Source organism: Opisthorchis viverrini (assembly GCF_000715545.1).
Source record: "Opisthorchis viverrini unplaced genomic scaffold opera_v5_420, whole genome shotgun sequence".
Classification (NCBI taxonomy): domain Eukaryota; kingdom Metazoa; phylum Platyhelminthes; class Trematoda; order Opisthorchiida; family Opisthorchiidae; genus Opisthorchis; species Opisthorchis viverrini.
Genome location: NW_008752080.1, coordinates 303,112 through 326,236, shown reverse-complemented (window position 1 = coordinate 326,236; position 23,125 = coordinate 303,112). Strand labels below are relative to the sequence as shown.

The 23,125-nt window shown below is 47.3% G+C and overlaps 1 protein-coding gene across 1 annotated transcript; it reads right to left on the bottom strand.

Moving 5' to 3' along the window:
* Window positions 1-261: 261 nt before the first annotated feature.
* On the bottom strand, window positions 262-8,161 carry T265_10914 (hypothetical protein; the record flags this gene model as incomplete). Its single annotated transcript, XM_009177428.1, has 2 exons — window positions 262-2,972; window positions 8,082-8,161. The coding sequence occupies one exon, from the start codon at window positions 2,858-2,860 to the stop codon at window positions 632-634; it is 2,229 nt and encodes a 742-aa protein (XP_009175692.1).
* Window positions 8,162-23,125: the final 14,964 nt, after the last annotated feature.

The following is a 23,125-nucleotide window of genomic DNA, read 5'->3' as shown; positions in this document are numbered from 1 at the left end:
GACGGAAGGCGTGCTGAATAGTGTGGCACCAGCCGGTTGATGGTGCTTAATACTTGACGTGAAACAAGCGAGCGGGGTCCGCAGTGCGATAATGTTTGATTGTTAGATCCTCAGTTGTATGTCCTCTCCCTAAGGATGATTCCCATCACTTCGCTAACAGCTTATACGCGTAGCCTGTTCCTCGCAAAATCTTGCTACATCAACGGCAGTTCAACAGGACGTGCCGTCTCCAAGCGAACCACAGTGCACGAACAGGAAAAGACCAGTTCATGGAACTTTATTGAACAATGAAAAAAATATATAGATCAGTGGCAGTGAAATGTGAGAGGACAAAGAAACAAAACAAACTCTGGTAAATAACACGGATGTGGAATAGTTTTATACACCAACGCAGTGGTAAAATGCTACTGTGCGAATGGACTGTATTACAGGTGAGAGTTTTTCCACTGGGACTTGTCCTGTGATCAGTAGGGGTAATACCGAAGCAAATGCACAAACTCAAGTGGCCGACGGCCTTCCGTTTCTATCATAAAACACCACGTAACTACCCATGCCCTTGATAAAGTTCAATGAATGCCAAGTGCAACCTGACGGTCACAAATCAAAAAGGAACGGAGGGAACTCTGAATAATTAAGCAGAAGGATCTGATTGATGGGTGCAGTCCGGATAGAGGGTAGAGTACGCGGGAGGATTAGATGGTCTACCGGGTTGATGAGATGTGCAGGCTCCAGGGTCTTCGACAATTAGCACAGGTTGCAGAAGCCTGTCCACGGCACACATGAGTGAGGAAGCGGCTCTACGGGGTTGCGAAGTTCGTCTCTCTGTGTTTCGACGGCGAGAGTGTGACGATCTCTGGCGGCGAGATATCCGTCTTCGGAAAATACGAGATAGAACGCACGCAACGGGGGCCCTTGCGGGAAGAACATCAGGTGATGTTTGTTCGGCAGTTCTGTCATGTGGTCGTGTATTTCGTGGCTCTGGGATTCTAGAAAATATAGACGTAGAAGGACGCTTCTGTAGTGAACTGTATGTGGGAGGGAATGGGGGGAAAATCATAGGCGGCTCATCACTGGTAGGCGATGGCATCACGTAAAGCATTGTACTTATGGAAGGGTACGGTGGTGCAGATAGGTGACTCGGGTGAGCTGTTTCGGAATTCAATGACGTCAGCAGGAGTCTCGGTCGCTGGTTTTTCCTGGGTCTGAGATTTGCTCGAACGAGTCTCGAAATCGAGCTGGTAGATTCTCGATACTGAGAATCCTCTGGTAGGGTAGTTGACCTCGGCGACTCTTGTTGACTCAAGAGGGTGGCCGCAGCACGGGCTGCTGTCCAAGCCATTGCACCTGTTCCGGCCTGTGTCAGGATAAGCGCAGATCTGTTAGATTCCGGGAGAAACGGAGAAACAGTATGGTGGAGACATGGATCCAGACGCGTATAGTTGTCATTAGTGCGCACCAGATCTAACTCGTGTCTCCTGAGTGAGTCTGGCGCGACAGCGAGTAAGATATTTCCAGAGCCAATAAAATGGCGCACGTCGCCAGACTGCAGCAAACTAACCGCCTGACTGGCCGTCGCGTTGTCAAAAGACACGATATTCGTTCGGCTTGTGTAGTGATTTTGATCGGTAGTAAATCGTCTAGATCTGGAACAAACATATCGGCCGCACAGAACAGAGGTCGAGAGACTAACAGAGCAGTTAAGTATGCCCACCAGAAGCAACAGCACATGTAAGATGACCTGACAAGTGCGCAGATGTGAGTCAGAAAAATGTGTACGCAGCCCCGGATTTATCGACTTCGTGTGTGATAGGCCTGCGCCTGTCCAGTTGACAGGAGTGGCCGAGATAAAATGATCTGGTTGTGAGTAAAGGTCTTTGAAGGGCTTTCCATCATCATGGTATGCGAAAATAAGCCTGACTACCTGGTGTACGCTCCTCGATTTTGCGCTGTTTTGCTCCAGAAACCCATCCTCGATGGTTCCGGCTACTGAAACCCCGATGAGGAGACATGCAGCTAATGTGGTAATCACACACAAGACCAAAAGACCGACCAACGTACAGGTGATTGGACGCCTTGAAGCAATCAGACCTTGCGTACCGGTAATCAACATGAGGAAACCGGCCCACATACCGGTTGCCATGCGATAGAGGAACACAGCTTTCGTTAGGGCAACACTGGAGAGAATAATAGACGCGAATCCACATAGCACCTGGATGATGCTCAGAACTAGAAGATTCTCGTTCGGTATCCTTCGCCGATACCACCGACTGAGACGACAATCAAACAAAACAGGCAAGAAAGAACAGCTGAATGAAGACAATATCGCACGCAGACCGGAGCAATTGCTTAGATTGCTGCTGTCACAGAAAACATGCCCGGCTTTGGAGGGTCTGCATGACTGACAACAGAAACAAAGGCAGCACTGATCAACCTCATTAGTGGAAGTGATATCTGCTTCACCGGAGCTATGAACACGAGAATCAACGGGCTCCGATGTGCACGTAGACGGTAGATGTACGTTATGCCTTTCGGCTCCAGTCGGGATTGCGTCTGATCCAACTACATGAGAGATATCCTCATGTACAATGAGTTCTTCCCTATTTGTGGTACTCCCGTCCGGGAATGCATTAAAACACGGTCTGAGAACATTGTTTCCGACGGAAGAGCGAAGTTGGGTTACCAAGTTCGTTGGAGTGGGCATACTTTCAACATCCTGGGGTATGTGCTTTTCGCTAAATGTCTCCAATGGATGGTGTAGATCAGCATAGGAGTGTCGGTGGCCAACGGAACCATTAGGCACGGCGACTCTCATCGCATGCCGAGCGCCGCGGTCTTCAACACGACGGAAGGTTGGACCCATAAAGAATTAGCATGAAGATGCCACAGGATTCCCTTGTGTAATATTTCCAAAAGATATCTCCACGCTGGTTCACACGGTTGCAACAAAACTGAATTGACATTCTACGATTCGGCTGAAAGGATAGAAGGAAAAAGCATGAGGAAAACTGAACAGAATAAGTAAGGAACAGCGAACTTGGACATAATTGGCCAAACCGATCATCTTTTACGGCAAAACCTAACGACAATCTTACAATGACTTGTGACCTGTATAATGAGGTGAACTATGCACAGAGTTGTTCAGGTTGGACGTGTTTTTTGAGCTGAAAAGTAAGTCACCACATTATTATGGCTAACCGTCTGGTTGCCGCAACCAGTTAGCAACTGTCAGTTCAACATGTTGACTGCTGATCTGTTGGCGGACATCAGAAATTCTTTTGCAAATGTTGTGTCAACATGTGAGGGGACATCATCAGCGTCGTACTTCTGCTGGCGTTTAGATAGCCTTTGAAGCGGACTTAATATCTGTGACTGGCTGTTTGAGGGTAGGCTAGCATGTAGTTTGACTAATCCATTATGAAGTCGTGTTGCGTTCTGATCTAATTACGTTGAATTTGTTGATTCGTTGGGCACTCTCCATTTCAATGGTTCTATTTCTTTACCACAGTTGGTCCGCTCCGCTGCTGTTTTTGAGTGTTATGTTCCAGTCAGTCATCCTGTTATTGATTTTTGTTAGTTTTCTCTTTTTGACTTCACTGAACCTTTTGCCATTGTTGTTGCATTGTGGTCTGGCTCCCAATCGGTTCACAAGTTACTCTTCTGTTTGATGCAGTTGCCATTCTTTATTCTGGTAGGTCCTCTAATTTACTAATCCTTGTTCGGCTTGGAATTGTATTCCAGTGGCCTTGATTTTATCCGATGTATTTTGTATCTTAGTAGCTTCCGTTGGCTTGTTCTCTGGCGTGTCGCACAATTCTGAACATGAATGTCCCGAATTTCTGTGATCCTGAGGGTTTGATAGATTCGGTCAACATCAAACTTCAACTGGAATTTTGTCCTGTTAGTAAACCCAATCTATTCTGAAAGCGAGGCGTATCATACGAAACCTAGAGGAATAACATGACAACAATTTGCCATACACAACACGTTATTCCGTTACGTTGCCTGCGTATCCCGCTCAGTTTCCCGGTGCTTGAGTAACATTGAGGCTCGAGCAAATGGCGCATCAGGATCTTAGAGCCGTGATAGACCAATGGCAACCAGCGGATCATCCCATTGCTCTATGAAAAGATGTGGTAATATCGTTCCAGCGCAAACTGAAATCTGACTTGGGAGCAGTTGAGGCTTTAAGACGGTTGTGACAAGTTCGTCTCACTCCGAGGTCGGTAAGCCTCTGAACTGCCTCTGAACTGATTCATTCAGCAGCCATGGAAAGCGGGGGAAAAGGCAACCTCGCACGAATGTATGGTCAGAATCCACACATGTATTCCAAAACGACCGGCAGTCAGCTGTTAGTCCGCGCCATCAGTAACTGATGGCGATGTGACGACCGGCCGTCAGCTGTTAGTCCGCTCCATCAGTAACTGATGGCGATGTGATCAGTTTGGGTCCGTGACAGGTATTAATTTATCGGCTTTAAACCGTGTACAATATGCACACTGGTTGCAGCTGCTACAACTTCGATCGCCGGAAACTGTGCGTGTGTGCGACAAACACTCATTTCTGCAAATGTCATTAACCATTGGTGGTTTGAGTACCGGGGTTCCCACCCAGGGAGGCGGCGGTTGCCCACCCGACTAAGTTTACTGATTAGTGTTTTCGTTGCTAGGTCAACCTCTCGGTCACTTCCACCCGGCACAGGGCTTGGCGAAAATAGCTCTGCGCGACAGGCAGTCTTCTGGCATGCGGAGTGAATGTCCTAACCAGCATCACCTATGAAGTGTGAGTAATTCATCTATCATTCATCCTAAGACCATCAGCATTGCTAATCCAATGTTTCCACCGGACCTGACCAATGCTTCGGAGATGCCGACGGTCAAACACTGACATCTTACGTATTTTCTCTGCGCGTAGGGACCATGTATCTGACCTATAAATCAGTATGGATCGCACTACTGCAGTGTAAACTCTTCCCTTGACAGACAAACTGATGTCACGTCAGCGCCTTATGTGTCGGTGGTTGGCAAAAGCTATCCGACTGGAGAAATAATCTCATCTCCAGCCAATACATCGGAACTTATGCAGCTTCCCAGGTAAAGAAATTTATCTACCCCGTCGATTGGCTCGCCTGCAAGCATGGGGTGTGGGTTTGATCCCACCCAGTTTTGTAGCAGCTGGTACGGTGTTGGAGAATAACATGTTGCCAGAAGACTTCCGTTATTTCGGAATTTATTGCTGCATAAAAACAGTCTGAAGCCAGCACAAAGCTGGAGCACTCGTCCACCGTTGTCCGTACTTACTGAATCCAAACCAGGTCGACCACTCAAGGGGCTCTGAACCTGCCTACTTATGCATTCAGACCTCCGACAACCACAGCGATAACTGGGCTTTTAGCCCGCCGCAACGGGGCATTTAATGCCCCATAAAACCTGTATTTGATGGTATCAGAGCTACGGTTGTTTAGAGCGTAACCACACGAGATAAACAGACAATAATCAACTTCCAGTCTGTGAAACCCTTCCATGGACGCTGCCAGGCTAACCGCGCAGAGGCGATCAGCAACAAGTAACCAGTCAAGCAAGGAACCTTCCGCCAGGTGAATTACGACTATGCTGACCACTGCACAGCACAGGTCAATGTTAAGCGAGTCCAGTGTGAGAGCAATAGCAGCTTGTCTTGCTTGCTTCAGAGTGCAAACATTAAAAGCTACTGTGTAGACCAAGTTTAGAGGCTTAAAGGTGTTTGAGGTAGTAGCACAGGCCGGCACTGAGACTGCGGCCAAAAGTGATCCAAAACGAACGGCGCTGTCAGTCCTAATGAATGGGTCCACAAGGAGTGCTATTGATGGGGTGATAGGGAAGGAATTAAAAATCATGTCAAAGAGAAGTGAGGCGTCATCAGTAGCCTGTTTTCGCTTGTCCATACTTCTGTACGCTACAAGGTAACCCAGCTGATAACAGCATGAGACGGTCAAAGGGGCATGATAATATTCTAACTTGTGACATCCATGGTTTTACGCCGGTTGGGATAATGCTAGAATGCCTGGACGTGGACTGCAGCATCACCATGACTGGCAGCAAAACATGATTAAAGCACTGGTACTTCGTTACCGTAAAACTAATTCAGCTGGATAAGGTCCTATAGTCCCAAGAGGAAAAGTGAGGGAGGGAGAGGATGTCACTTTCCGTGACATTCTTCATCCCCCTCTACCACGCCAAATTCTGTCCACCTCCAGGCTTCCATCACTCAAAACTGGGCATGAAAGTCACCGCTTGTATTGATGGTCGATAACCCGGCATGCGTAACAAACTGCCCGGCCGATTTAGTTTGCAATGCTGGATACATTCTTCGAGTGAAATGTCGTCTAGTTCAACCAAAATCCGCCTCCCAATCACCTCATTGTGAGTGCGTTGGTTTTAGCTGACCCCAGATCTAGTTCTGAAACAACAGTGGTCAAAAACCTGGAGGCGAATAAAACTTGCCAAAGAACTGCATAGTTTCGGTCAGCTTTCCTAGTGGCGTCTGCTCACTGTGAACCTTCGTAAGTATGATAACAATGCAATTTCATCATCAGAATCGTCATCTTCGAAATATAAAAACCGTGTACAGGTTGTACTGTGGCTACGGTTGCTACAGTTTCGTTCGCCGATGATCTGGGAGAAACGGGTGGATGGTTACGCACTGAATGCAGGAGCTGACATAAATGAATGAATTCACATAAGTGAATCCACGAGTGAGAGTGAACTCTTCATTGAAGAGATCGGAAGGGGAGGATATGCACCGAAGATAACAGCTTGGATGCGCACATTCCACTGAACACGCGAATGAGCCATGTACGTCGGTCTCCAGCCATTGATAAGACGCATTATGGGGTCCAAAGCCACGGAGACCGCCATGATCAACTCAGCCGAGTTTGCTGGTAATGGTAATGGGGCGAGATGGATCAGTGGTTGGAGCGCGAATTTATCGACCGGGAGATCCATCGTTCGAACCCGATCTTTGAAACTCGACCTATCCTATCTAGGCTTAGGCAACCTGGCAGTACTCCAGCCCTCGTGGTTCCTTCTGGTGGCATGGCAGCTAGGCACCGGAAGGGTGCTACAGCTGAACGCTACCAACAATCATGAACTACCTATCTATCTCGCCGCCAAGTTATCGCCATTGGCTTGTCTGAACCCTTCTCGTGGCTGTGCGAAAAAAGCCTGAGGAGGTCGGTCGAAATGGCATACGGAGTACACACCGAAGTTTGTATATTTTAACTCGACAACGTTCTCAGTTGGAGGGATCTGGATATTGGGATTTCGGAGACCTCCTAGGGTTCACATTAATGGAAAAAATGAACAATAGAGCATGCACTATTATCAGACATCTCTCTCAAGAAAGCTTTTGAAGAGTTCTCTATACTCTCAAGCGCCAATAGTATGTAAATACATACGGCCTATGATACTCATGAACTTGTGGAACATACTCAAGAGGGTAGAAAACTACGAACTGGTCGACAGAATCGAGCGCATTCTTGAGATTAAAGAACATCACGAATGCATGACCCTATACGTATGTTGTTGCCCTAACACTTGGCGGAGTGCAAGAAAGTTGTGCACTTAGCATCTACCCGGACGCAATCCTGTTTGCTGCTCCCTGGTCCTGTTTTCACTGGCCTTCGTAAGACGACGTAAGATAAGCCACGCCAGTCTGGTTACAACAGGGGTCAAGACAATTACTCTGAGGATTGTTACACTCACCGAGAGTGCCCATTTTGTAAATGGGCACTACCATCGATTCATTCTAGTGGGTTGGGACAGTCTCTTCCACCCGGAGGCATTGTGGGACAAGCACCCACTGAAGACTTCACCTCCATCTTTAAACTCCCGAGTTGGAGTTCATGGGGAACAGCAGCTCGGTAACTCTTGAGGAAGAAACTTTATTCGCCCATTTCCGAAAGCATCGGGACTCTAGGTTCCCTGTTCAGGACCGTGCTGCTGCTGAGGAATACGACTGGACAACTGTTGCTGAAAGTTTTCAAGCCAACGATTCAATAATTGCTTAAATGAACAGCACTCTCTATCACTGATTGTTTGACTTACCAAAGACTTTCGGACTTATTGCGCGTATCGTCTGGAATGGTTTGTGCAAATTCCCATGGTTTCTCGTCTCCCCTAGTCTCCTACGGCTTCTGAACCGACCAGGCTTCCCGATCCACGCCCTGACGTCTGACAGTTCGGCGGGTTGTATGGCACTACCGACTAGTTCGAGCTTCGAACAATTTTAACGTCCTCGAGATTCAGTGCCTAGATCGAGTCGTTTGCGCCGTTCCAAAAGCAGAGCGTCCAGGATCTTTCAGGGTCGCGGACAGGAATTCCCAGTAAGATGTACTGTCTGAAAGGGACTTCAATAGGCCGAGAGCTTCTCAATGTCCAGAAGAGCCGTGCGCATCTTGCAACGAGGCGCGTGATCTGATCCAACACGAGTGTTTCACAAAGACCGACAATCGGTAATTGATCCACACCACATAAAGCCAGATAGGCCATGGCCTATCTGTGTCGGAGGCTGACCCACGTGCAAAAGGGACATTGTGCGAAGCGGCTTCGGTAATTTCGGTACGACATAAAAAGTGTCCCCAGTGTAGGAAATGAGACACTGACTTGTTAATAAGGCCCTCATTCGTACGTTTAAACGCTGGAATACATAGCATTATCAGCTGTTGTTCAGTCTTGTAGAGGTATTCAGTCCCGATGTTCACCTGGGAGTGTATCAGCACAGCAAGTGTGCAAATGTGCAAACCGCAAAATTAGGTTGATGGGTACCCTGAAGCAAGACTGAAGAAGCTCCGATCAAGATGTAGTTCATGCAACCACGAGAAATACGCTTGAGTTTCTTCTGGGGGGTTTGGAGGTGAAATGTCCGAGAAATGTCGACCTTGTATGTCTCTGTAGTTTTGCTGCACCTATTTTTGCTTCCTGTCACGAAGGGACTAGACCTTATATGGTGTGACGCTTTGTGTGCCTCACGCACTGAGCTATACTTGAGTGCGTTCGTGTAACACTCGCAGAGTCTTTCGTGCCAGGGCTGATGATTTCATTCTTCTTGCATCGGTTTTACGTGCGTCAACTGCCCGTCATCCGACGCCGAAATCCTCAGGCATCTTAGAATCAATAATTGAGCCGTGACGTCCGGTCTATCTAGCTGCAACCAATGTCCGCATTCTGAAGTAATCAGGACAAGAACCTGCTCTTGGTCTTACAGTGGACTCGCTTGGCACTGATGCTTTCTATGTCCCAGAAACAAGAATTCAAGATACAAACACAGTGGTTGATCTAACCGTCTCATCGCTCTCCAGCTACGCAACTCTGGTAATCCAGAGACTGTTGCAGCAGGATGTGCAGGGCCTGGTATCGTGCCAAATCATAGGGCGGAAGGATCCTTGCTTGACTGGATACCCGTTGATAGTCGCCTCTGTGATGTTCATCTGGCCACGTCTGTGAAGCAGTCTCAAAAGTGGTAAGTTGATCGATGTATGTTTGTCGTGTCTGCTTACGTCCAAACTGACTGTAGCTCTGACACCACCAAAGACAACTTTTATGACACCCTGAATGCCTTGTTGCGGCGAGCTAAAAGCTCAGGTATCGTTGTGACTTCCGAGAATCTGAATACACAAGTGGACAGGCTTAGCGAATGTGAGACTCAATTAGCAGGTCGACGTGGAATGACCTCGGTACGTACGGACAATGATGAATGCTTGTTTTAGCCGTGTGCTGACCGCTGACCGTTTTTATCCAGTATTAACTTCGGAGATAGCTGGAGTCGTCTGGCTACATGGTGTTATCCAATGGCATGCTGGCCACAAACTCAAATCGACCACATTGCAATCACTTACCGATGACGCGGACCAATAACTGACCACCGGTCGTTTTGGAACACATTTGTGGATTCCATCTACACACTCGTCCAAATCGCTTCTCCCTTCGCTTTCTAGGGTCGTGTAAGGTGCGGGGAAATCGCATAGCAACTGAAGGACTGGCAGGTCCGGATGTTAGACAAATCTACCAGAATCGTATTCTAGTGTCTCTTCCAAATGCTTCACTATCAAATGTGAATTCATACTGGGAAGAGATTGCCACTTCTTTGCACAGCGCTGAGTTTTGCCTGTTGCACGGCACTCACCTGTGAGCGAAACCATCAAGGATTGAAATGGAATGACCCTCTCGAATAAACAAAAACGTCTAGACCGTTGGGCCGAATAATTCAAAAACGGTTAGGGTGGCTACCTGCTGTCACTCATCTGGAGCCCAAAGTCAAGTTAGAACCCTCTATGGTGAACTTGGAATCCCCTATAGCCTCAGAGGCGAGATGGATCCAGTGGTTAGAACGCGGATTTGCTGACCGTAAAGTCTGTGTTTTGAGCCACAGTGGTTAGAACGCGGATCTGCTGACCGTAAAGTCTGTGTTTTGAGCCAGACCTCTCCATCTCCATCTCCTGTCTAGGCTTGAGCAACCTGGCAGTATTCCAGCCCTCGCGCTTCCTTCTCGTAGTATGGCAATTAAGCACTGAATGGCGGTACGGCTAGGTCTTTTTGACACGCCTGCCAATCAAGGAATGACCCAAAAGTTTGTGAACATAATACGTTCTTTGTATTCTCAGACTGCCGGACGTGTGAGATTATACGGAGAGCCCTCCAAAAGCTTCCGTACACTAAGCGGTGTTCGTCAGGGATGTTCACTCTCTCCATTCCTATTCAATTTCGTGATCGATAAAATAATAAGACGAACGCAGGAAAGTCTCAAAAACCTCGGTGTTTTAATTGCCTGTGATGAAAACCTTATCGACGATATCGTTCTCATCTTCTAAGTGGAGTTGAAGGCGCGAGTGTTTTTGGATGAACTGACCAAAGTCCGTTCTTTGATATGCATTTTGCTCCCGTTCAGCTGTAGAATTATGCAGTGTCATCCGAAAGAAGCAAGAGGACTGTGATACTACCAGGTTGTCCAAGCCTAGATAGAGGGAGTTGAGAGGCAGAGGTCGGGTTCGAACCACAGACCTCCTAGTTAATAAATTCGCGCCCTAACCACTGAGCCATCTCGCCTACAAGGTATGAGATCATTCTCCTGAACGCGTTACTTATAACCCAAGGGGAGGCACTCGGAGTTGCGGAGCGATTTATGTATCTTGTAAGTCGTATTAATTCTGATTGTAGTGTGACAGGTGAATCAACGCACGAATCCGCGAGCCCCGGATCGCGTTTGCTAATTTGAGACACCTATGGTGTCAAGGCGGCAGATCCCTGAATCTTAAGGACGTGCGTATCAGGCTACAGTGCGGGCTGTTTCTTTGTATGGCTGTGAGACTTGGCCTGTTCGAACACTGGAACTGAGACGAGGCAGCTCGAGGCAGCTTGGTGGTTGAGACGCGTACTTCCCAACGGAAGGTCCGTGCTTCGAACCCGACCTCAACAGCTAGACTTCCCCAGTCTAGGCTTGGGCGACCTGGCAGTATCCCAGCCCTCGTGTCTCCTTCGTGTAGAATGGCAGCTAGACACCGAAAGGGTGCTACAGCTGGACGACAGGGAACCGTTAGTGTCCTCGACCAAGGCCTTTTGCTCGAGAGCTTGGACGTTAGACAGTAGTCCATCCGTCTTTGGATAATGCTGAAGATAGCCTATATGGGCAAGCAGCCTGATGACGTTTGAAGGCAGAGGTAAACTAGTACTTCGGAAACTGATAGGGCATCTACACAGAGTACCGCAAAAAATGAGCGGTCCTAGTCAAAGTCACAGCTACGTGGGTGAACGGCCTCTTAAACTCTTATTGGGAACATTTGGCCCAGCGATTCAGAGGCTGGTAATTATTATACATCGGATTGACAACATTTTGATTAACTCATGGAAGGCCCTTCATTTCCTGTACTAGGAATCCCCTGGGACAGCTTGCACACAGTCCCACCTGCATTGGCCTCCTCAATTCCTGCAACATTCTTGTCCCACCACGTCTCCATGTTCCCACAAAGGCTACATTTGAATAATAAACAATAATAACCGTTCGGCTGTAACACCCTTCGGTGCCCAGTTGCCACGCTATCCAAAAGAGGAACGAGGGATGAGATACTGCCAGATCGCCCGAGCCTAGACAGGAGCAGTCTAGTTGTTGAGGTTGGGTTCGAAGCACGGACCTTTCGTCAATAAGTACGCGCCTCAGCCACTAAGCTGCCTCGAGTTCACTATATGTGAGCTGCCGTCTAACCGATCACCTGTCTCAATTGTACTCTGAGCCTGAGCGGATAGAAACCCTCGCATCGAAAAGTGGTAGCAGCCGTTCCCAGATTAAATGGCTTTCTTGCTAGGGGAAATCACAAGCGATGTTCACCTCATCCAAGCCACAGTCATTGTTCTCTGATGAGGTCGCTTGCAAAATCACATGGGCGTGCTCCCATGAGCCGGAGAGTACTATCTGTATGTTGCAATTTCGTGCTGTTACAACTATATCCGAGCTCTTCTTGGTGAACAGAAGGATCAGTCAGCTCACTGCAGAAGATACCTTTCGATGAATCACAATTATGGTCCGTTGGTGCACAAATTGGCACTACAAACAAACAGCGTTCAACGTTTCAGTCAGTGTGAGTCTTCATTGAAGTGGAACCAACAAGCCCAGCAACACAAAGTCGGTAGTCAAAGTGATGAACTCTCAGCTCTACAACGGAGGGCTACACCAACAAGTTCATGCGAAGTGTCAGACCCCTACATATCTGGCCGACGTGTTCACAGTTGAGATCTACAAGAGTGGTGGTCAGGAGTTAATAGACAATAAAGAGAGAATATGGGAGTCGTTAGTAGTCTTTGCTTGGGGTAGCTCAGTGGTTGTTAGGCGCTTACTGACGGGAAGGTCCGTGGTTCGAATCCAACCCCAGCATCTTGACTGTTCCTTTCTAGGCTTGGGAGACCTGGCAGTACCTCAGCTTTCGTGCCCCATTCCGTTGACATGGCAGCCGGGCAAAGAAAGGGTGCTACAGCTGAACAATTAAACCTTGATTATCTGCCCTGAGGCATAGTTCAAAGAAGGCGACCCGGACCATATCGCTACGTGAAGGCCGACGTGGAACCAGGGTCTTTTAGTTGCGAAGCTCACGGTTGCATGTGGGCTGCAATATTCAAGTGGTGCTCAAGCTCAAAGAGCAAGACGACCAGGGAACCCATCCAAAAATTCCGACCAAAAGGCAACGCGGGTCAAAGCTAAGCTACCGGAGTAGGCCAACTTTTAAGGAACGAATCGCCACACTTGTTCCAACCCCAATATCGAGACCATACTTACCAAACCTCCATCTAGCGAACAACTTAGCAAGAGAAACTCTGTGGACACCAATGAGTACAATTCAGTGGGTTACTATGATACGCATCAGAACACACCAAGATCTCTTCACGACGGTTTGGATCCAGATCCTGAATGGTTTTGATTTCAAACAGTAGATCTCTCCATAAACATATGCGCTCTCCTTCCACTTCCGGAACCTTCGCTGGTCAAAATAATGTGTGCGCATCATTGTTTCCCCCAAATCAGTAAGTACGACTTAACTTAAGACCTGATTCGCCATCGTCTAACTGTAGACTGAAGAAGCGCCCCATTATCCAGTCTGTTCTGTCAATTTATTCTGACTCTATCTCCTAAAAACCCCGGGCCCTCTCGGTTTCCGAGTTCGCTTGCATACCGTTCAGGTATGCTGGATCGGTCCTCCTACGATCACCTCCAGGATTTCCACAGTCTCGGGTCTTACTTTCCTGAGCTGTGATTTGCTCTCAGTGCCACTAATATTTGCACATGACCTCTCCAGATTCACCAGCTCACCCTGGTTGCAGAGTCGGCGACTTGCGGTCTGGACAATTCACCAGCTCACCCTGGTTGAGTCGCGCGCATTGTAGGAGTCGAACCCGTGCCAGATTAACACACGAAGAACAGCACGTACTTAAAGCAAGTGACTACTTCTGTGTCGGTGAGTCGGCAGATGAACGAAACGTTCGTTCGCGGGTCAACCCGAGGACGTGACGGGGGAAAACCAGTCTCGCGGTGAGCGTCATTCAGTAGTGGGGAAGAAGCTGGAAGAAGCTCGACCCTGGGATTTTTCATGACATTTTTCATCTATGCCAAAGCAAAAAATGTGCTCACCTATCGCACAGTGTGCACTGGATGGCTTCCAAGCAAACTGTTAATCCTCCCTCAGCCTATGCACTTGGGTATTTCGGAATTGTTACGCGTTCTTCCGCATGTGTTTTAAGTCATGATATATAACCTCATTGTGACGACCTTATTGTAAGTTCCCAAGTGTCACCCCGGCAAAATTCACCGAACCGGCAGCAGAACCAGAAAATTCAACCACCCGCCAAGGTCACAGAACCTTTCAGTTGTCGTCTTCAGGTTAGAAAATCCACCTACGAGGGTTCATACGACCTCACAGATACACTAAGGCAGTGCTGCCTTGGTGTTCCACGTCGGGCGGTTAAAAAGTCGCATCAGTGGTGAAATTAAATGGTTGGTGCCAGAATGTCCCTTGTCGGCTTTTTTGTGACCCTGCAACCTGTAGCGGGTTGCTCGCTTTGTTCACACTAGGATATGCGAACTAGGGAGACGGTTCTGATTGCCAGGATAGGGTAGATGTTTGACCGTATCTGGTGCTTCTGTTTTTTCTCTTGGCCTATCCTTTTTTGTTTGTATCTCCGCTTTTTGCTGTGCAGAGACGGTAAATTCTAGCATGAAGTGCCCAGAGATAACACATGTGGAATACTCGTACTGTTCTTTTTTATCCATAATCGGAGAGGTTCAATGACATAATGGATGGCTGTGCGTATAACTGATATAGCTCATATATTTATGTGGTCGTTATCGCATACCGCTTCTTCGGAGGCGTGTTCCATGTTTGCACATCTATCGCTGACAAGGTTTCCCCACTTAGTATGCGGTCGTTTGCGTTCGCTGCCTTTTTCGGGACTGCTGTGTCCCCATCACTTACGGTGGGTAGAGTAATTGCCTGTGTGATAGCTGACCACTGAGTGCTGTCAATGCTCGAGGATCGATTTGTCAGCATTAGCTGCAAGATAACTGAGCTTTTTGCGTCCCCACTGAGTGCTGTCAATGCTCCAGGACCGATTTGCCAGCATTAGCTGCAAGATAACTGAGCTTTTTGTAGTGAATAACATCTGGGTTCTGTTGGAATATCGATTTTCGCTGTCTCATGGAGGCACTTGTGGCAAACGATTTCCGTTTCGTCGTTAAATTCAAACGATAACAGTGTTTTTGTTGAGGCCGAAAGCAGACGAGCTTACGGGTTCTTACCTTTTTACTGAATGTAGTTATTCCTTCCCTTTTTCTACGGCTTAATGTCGCACACTGTTTTTGTGGTTCAGGTCTCAAAGTTCACCAAATTCAGCCGGTGTTCTCCTTCTGTTTAGCCACCCTGGCCACGTACTTCAAATCATAATGCGACTTGCGCCCTGTAGACCTAAGACTTACAGTAGTAATACCACTGTTACATCACAGCCTATGATAATGAAAACTATTGTTCCCAAATTGTAGGTGGCATGCCACCAGGCATGGTCATAAGGTTAGAGTCAGAATAAAAGCATGACCGTATTAGTGCTCAGCTGAGGATGAGCATAATGCAAATCAGAAGGCGTATGTGCACTATTAGAGATATTTAGTGTGGTTGCAACACGTATAAAAATAAATACAATGCGAAATGGGAGCAAGTCAATAAAGGAACTTATCGTATGTGAGAGTTCCTTGATGAATGTCCGGACAGTGGGAAAGTGTTTTCTCCGCAGCTTGGCTGTTACACGTATTCCATGATTGCCCGTGGACTTGGAGCGTTTGGCCGACTACTTGCTCCCTGCGCGCGCGAGTCCGTGCGTGTTGACTGTGTTGTCGCTTCCTATATATAGGAAAGTTTGGCGTGTGCATAAAATATGAATCGTTCCGATGCGTACAAGACAGGAACTGACTGGTAGTCGGTCAAGGTTCCGGGCGGAACAGCGCTTGTCACGTGATTTGCGTGCTTGTGTAGCAGGTAAGTCGTGGGATCTAGTAAATACGCATGTACTGCACAAATTAAGTAAAGTTGGTTGAGGGGACATGGAAATGTCCGCTACAACCGGCATGAATTGTGGGCGCAGGAGCGCTGTGAAAAGGGACAGCGTCATTGGCGGTGGGCTTTATCCGATGTAGAGATGGTTACCACTGAACTGGCGCGGGCAGATAAGCACGGTTAGCATGTTATTTTGGAGAGAACATTGAGCACCATGGGACCATTAGGATTTGAGGGTGGCGAGCAAAAACAAAACGATGGGGGCCTGGCAAATGACAAGAAAGGTGTAATCTGAAGAAAATGAGAAACCAAACATCAGATCTGGTGAAGCAGCACACATGGCGTCATTCCACCGGTCAAACTGAACTAAAACCCAGAACCTCCTCTGAGGCCTCGTGGCCCCTGGCCGTTGGGCTCATGGCCAGCGTCACAAAAAGCCCAAGTGGGTATGATTAAGTGGGGGGATCAGCAAAGCGGATAAACGGTAACAGAAATCTCAGAAACAGTGAAAGTGTGGAAACTCACTGGTGGCGCTGTTGGTGAGTCGGGCGTAATAGTTCCATGGAAGAACCAGATGGTGGCGACAAACGAACCAGAACGCGAACTGTGTGTAGAGCATCGACCAAAAGCCTTCCGAAGTGGTTAAATTCGAATGATAGGTTTAGTGGTTTGGAATGAAGATGTCAGGAAACAGTTGAGGGCATGTGCTGAGCTTACTCGTACTTGCAGTAAGTGGGACGAGTAGACGAGAGCGTAAGGTCGAGTGTTGGAAGGGGGTGGTAGCGGGTGTGCTATCAAACTGAGTATGCAATTGTCGTGCCATCATTAGACTGACATACTTCGGTTTTCGGACAGCCCCGTAACGGATGTCACGTTTAAGGTTAGTATGCTGGGATGTGCAATGTTCTTAGGCTGGATAACAGCCAAATAGGTCGTCCATTCCTGATATTGCCCAGGTTCAATGCGTGGGGAGACGAGGGAATGCAACACATTATCAAAGCATGGTGAGTTTGAGGAGACGTCAGATGCGATAACGTGAAGTACTTTTTGTATAGAGGAGGACGTGATGTCCACCGCCATTATGGTGCTGACGACAAGTGACTACATGACGCCGGATGGGGATGGATTTGTACTTGGTGGACTAGCGAACACGCAAAGTTGGTGTTTGCTAACATGGTATTAAAGTACAAGATATTAAAGTAAAATAGATCTGATGCAGACTGGTATAAGCTAGCAGAGAGACAGTTTGGTTAGGGAAATCAAACATATAAGAACTGGAGGGTTAACTTCTATGATGATGGACTAGTTTATCTGATATTTTTCACTTTATTTGGGGAGTAAGAAACCTAGGAGAGAATGTACGGGCAAGAAAAATAGTCACCAGCCCCCCAAAGCACTGCTAGCGGCTTCGAGTTAATAAGTGGTGCTTGGCGAATAAGTAATCTTTGGGCATTAGTATTGCATACTGTTCATGGTGGGTTAGGGACATCTGTATACACATACTTCTCATTGTACATGTTTACCTTTTGGAGTAGTAGGTGGGTGCGTGCCTTTTGTTTGCCTGACAAAGTGTGTTCTGGTGCAGTACAACCCCAATCGTGACGAAGGCAGCTACAGCTCCGTACGTCGATGTAAGCCATGAGCATCACAGAGTCTTTAGGTTATCTTATCTGTGTTTTTTTACGGATTGCTTCTTTTTGTAACTGGATGAAAACCCACTTATTTTTTTCATTGTCTGTAGTTTATAACTTTGCCAGTTAGATGATACAACCGGAACGAATCCAGCCCAGCAGGGGCGGCAGGTACACGAACGCAACATGATGTAACACAGAAGGGCGACACTGCGTGTGACGTATCAACCACCACATGAGGTTTTCATCCATCGTGCACGCTACCAGATTTGCAATGTGGCTTGCTACCGAGCAGACATAATTGCGGCTTGTGCAGTCACGAAGAATCACAGCTTACAGATATTTTATCCGGTTGGTGGAAAGCCCGACCAGCGAAACAGCTCGGTAATTTCGAACGAGTCAAAGTCAAAGAGCCGATAGGAAAAGCAGGTCATGGAGGAGGCAAAGGATGCGGTAGCTACAATTGGGACAGTAGGAAATCAACAGAAATAGCCAGAGCGTGTGAACCATGGCTAATCGATAACGCAGCGTCAGCAGACGTACTCCGAGATTTTTCAGGTCTTTCAGAACGTGATATCCTACTGGTGGTAGTGAGAGAACAGCGTCGCCGGGTTAGGGAAGCAAACATACACCAGTTAGCACTACTGAAGAATCTGAAGGTATTCGTAACTCCATCTTTACCGGCCTCGGAATGTGAGCGGGTAGGCAGCTGAGTCTTCTGGCTGTGAGGCGTTTCTTCGAATACACTGGGGAGATAGAAGATGGGTATTCGGGTTAAAGCTACCGTTTTGAAGAGGAAGACGGGGGCGGTGTCCAAATGAGGTACTTCGGGGCAAGTCAAGCAATATTTTTTTGGGGGAATACAGGTGAGAGAGCTCCAGAATGGCAGGGGAACTCTAGATCGTACTGCAAGAGTCCCAGTCAGTTTTGGCCAGCTATACTAGCTATTGGTTTAGATAAGACTGTGAAAGCGTGCCATATTTGCGGTATATTGACAGGGAAGAAAATGCAGATGGGCACTATATGCGCTCGGCGAACTGACAACATCGGACCCAATGAGGAACGGAGAGCTGTTGGCCTTTGTGATCGCAGCTAATTGGGGAACCACCGTAAATAAATAGTAATCTAGTGTGAAAATATGTCAAGACCTATGGATAGGCTAGAGTTCAAAACATTCTACAACACCTGACCTTGGAGTTTTGGTTTCGCGCCGATGAATGACAGAACACCGGAACACTGAGTTAAACTCTTCGTCTAAGTAGCCCGCCTTTTCCATCCACATTCAAACCAAAACAGTTACTTAGTGAAGAGCACTGGCAGATGTTGAGAAGGCTTGCGGCGCCAGACACAGTGACAGATTGACATCGATGCTATGTTGCTTGGCTGACGATTCTGCGCCGGGTTCGACGCAAGCGGACCCAAATTACTTGCTGATGGATTTGTTGCCTTATTTATTAGGGTGTGTAGATTCCGCTGATGCTTAGTCGTTAAGGGTCAATCTGCATCCGCCAAGCTTGTGACAACGTTCATGGGGGATCCATCTTCTGGTCTCTCCGAATACCAAGATGATTTCTTGTTATAGCCTATTTTTATTTAAAAACCTATCTTGGATATTAGTAATTTAAAAAACGCTCTGCCCTGGAATGAAAATCCACTTGGATCCTAAAACGATGCTCCTCAGGACAAACATTTTCAAGTTTAGGCCGTCCAATTTGACCTCAGAACTGGCACTGATGAATGCCAATAAACGGCTCATGATTCTGCCGGTTTAGACAGTGGCGAACCTCCGTCAGGTTGATACCATAACCTGGCCACAGTAGGTTGGGTGCATTTACTTGGTAACCACCGAGTGGCTCTGCGCCACGTCGTACATCTGACTGGGAAATCACATAAGATTTGATCAGCAGAATGGTACAGGAATCCCGTTAGACCTTTGCATGGGTGTAATATGGAACGCGTAATCAGTCACGTGATGGGCGCAACTGTCCTTTTGTGGTCCAACACTGCACTACTTCTCACTTACAGACATGCGGGTTTTCTCGTTGAAACTCAGCTTTGCGTTGTATACGTTTATAAGTTGTTTCGCAGCTCCAAAATTTTGGTAGTATCTGAAAAGAGACTGAGGTCAAGTCTTTGTAGACACTTTTTTAGGGTGTCAATTACACTGGGCTGGAGAGCAGTTCCATATTTTTGGAACCACACTCAAGTAGCTTGTCACCGAGTGCCCTCCACAAGGAGGCCATTTAACAAGCGGTATTTATTTTGCCAATTCGCGTACTTTCTTTGAGACCTTAGTGACAATGTTTATAACTGTGGACTATTCACCATAAGTCTATACGGCCACAGTGGAGCTAAAATGCGTGCTTTCGTGTTCAATGGATGTTTTGTTCATCCAAATGCGTCAAGCGTCGCACACTATTGCCCATGCTCCTCTAATGTGTTAGCACGCAGAGGGAAATATTCTGCCTTACGATGATACTTTCTTTGTGGTTACGAAGGGTTGTAGCTAAATCAAAGAACAGAAAATTGATAAATGGACAGGCGCCGAAAAGCAGTATGTCAAGAAAATACTAGTGGCGTGATGCAAGCAGACAGAGCAGCACACCTCGTATGCTTGGAAGACAGCAGCTGACGCCGCCGCAACATAGTGATAAATGTCGCAACATGTTAAATACATATTCTTGAACTTTGCTGGCAAACCAATACTCATATAATTTTGCCCGAAATAAAACTTAAAACCTCAGTATTATCTCATGTATGCTGATTGAAAAAAAAGTTGAAAAGGATCGACCTAGGATGTATCTTAGATAACAATTTAAGTCCTGTCTAGCGAAATGTGGTCTCAATCCAATCTCACCCAACATTATTAGTCCTGCTATGAATTAACCACTGAAGCTACTGAATCAAAGGTGGAGCTTATTTGCCGCGTTGAACTTTTGACAGCTTTTCTGGGAATTACTACAAAGAATTCACTCAAAGTTGAAAAAGCTCGTCATCGTCTACCTACCTCCTCAATGGTTTCCATTCTTGGACTCTAATTGAGCTATCCGATTTCCTCTGCCCATTCATGGAGCTTTGGCGTGTTTCAAGTGATTGGTTTGTGGCCGTTCGATTTATAACCATTCATAACTCCTCACATTTCATGTAATCTAGTGTTTTCATTCTCGCATGACCTCAAAACGTCGAGTAGACATCCAGCCATCTTGTAGAAGTTCAGCTGTATAATTTGGATCCGGGCTAACTGGATATCTCATTTGGTCGTCGAAGACAAAATCGCATTTGGCTTTCACGGTCATTAAGGATTCATCGGAGATTGATTGACGTAGGTCGAAGTGAGGCGGATAAGCTCCCTACAGCCAATTTAAATGCGTCAAGCAAACAACAAAGAGTATTGCTCAAATAATTTGCCACACGTCACACTCAGAAACGTTTGGTTAGTTCCACAAGTTCATTCAAAAAATTTCATATCCCTGACTCAAACATGACGAAAACATGCATGCGGAAAACAAAACATCTTTATTCAGCCAAAAAGTATCCGCGGTAAGGATTATGCCCCTAGAAAGGAACAGGAAAATGGATTGCGCGCGGTGCGTTCGAAATTGGTTTCATTTTTCCCTCGTGCAAATTAGTGAAGCAATTCTTTCAATGTTCAATCTATTTACAGGGTACACACGTGTCATTTGTTGAATTTTTTCACTCTAACATAACATTTACGTGACAGACTCTGTTATCTTGCGCTCAAATTTTAACCTGCAACCAGTATAATTATCACACTAATTGATACAGACTGCTGTCTGCAGCCATCGATGAACAGTGGCAGATGTAAGCGTAATGGCTGTTTGTTGAACGTAGGACGCGGCGTGCGATGCCACACCAACAAACCCTGGTAGCAATTCAAATGCACGGTTTTACGGAAATGGCAGTGAGGCTAGCTAGCTAGTTCTATCGACTCGTTTGTTTGCACCAGCTGCCTCTACATTATGGGTGCAATGCATACCCCAACCAAGAGGGGAGCTGCCAAAAACTAAAGGAAATCTCCACTATCGAAAGAGGAAGACCAGTTGAGTGTTCCGATTTAATCAGTATACTCGACGCGAAACTGGAGCTTCTTTCTAAGGCTCTGGAGGATGCAAACACAATGAACGCAGCGGCCTGAATGAAACTTGATAAAAAAAACCCATTCCGGGTCCGCTGGCTGAGAAGTAAGTCATCCGGCTCTCGGGTGCGGCAACCGCCGCGGCGACTTTAGTAGACAGGCGCGTAAGAGAGGGTAGACTGATCACCTGAAGGTCATTCTCTAGAAGAATCACACCAACTTAGCTGGCAATGTCGCTCGTTGGTGGTGTCCTCACAAAACCCGACCACGGGCCATTTCACACAGATTGGTTACGCCAGAAGAGCAGCAAGCGAATACTTGGGCTTCTGGTCACCCTTTCCTCCCAATCTACCGTGCAGAAGATCTTGGAGCTAGCTGTCAGAATTGAGAAGCCTAACCCAAACTTTCAGGCATCTATCTCCTAGAGACGCGAAAGCTGGGTCACGGTAGTTCTAAAGAGGCGAAAACCAGGCCCTACTTGGCGCTATTCCAGCCGGCCCCAAACTTATGGCCACACCAATTGTAGTTATAGCCCAATATGCTCATGAAATCATGCCGACTCAACCGGCCGCGTCTCCGGACAGCAGCTTCTACTCAACAACCGCGGACCCTTTGACTACCGGAAGAAACGCTGCCCTGGAGAAGGCAAGCCCCACTCGGAAGCAGCGCCCAAAGTACGTGGAGCTATCAGCGCTTCTTTCCGTAACAGAGCACAAGGGTGAGGCAGTAAAATCCACGTTCAACCAACAAATTCTGAGCTGGGCTGGGTCAGATGTGTGAGGACGAGCGGCGAATCCTACCGACAAACCAACCGCATGTGTTGGCTTTGATACCAGGTATCGCTGCAAAAACCATACAATCAATGCTAATGTAAAACTGTCAAGCTCTAACTCCACTCCGTCAAAAGTGGCCTCTTTGCTTGTGGACACAGTCGCAGCCCGAACCTCGACAGCCAAAGCCAAAAGCCTGACCACAGAAAATTGGAAAATTCCTCGTACGCCCGGTTGGTCTCGCTGATCGTGGGCGACTCAGGTGTCCACACAGACATGAAAAAGGCGACTGAAGCCAAAAAAAGTCACATAGGATAAGCCAACTCAGAAAAGTGCTGGCTGGTTTCAAGGTGCAGTCCTCTGCGAAAACGAGCCTCATGCGAGCACCGCTAAAAGAACCACTTCTTGGTATCGCCACACAGCCTCGGGGCTTCACAGAAAAAACCTTTCCGATCAAACCACGCCAAGATGTCCAAGAAACCAAACAGATGCAAGTTTGCCCCAAATCTTTGACCAACAGCAAATCTGGTCGTCCCAAAGGCGGTACTGAAAGAGCCGCGGTTAATAATGG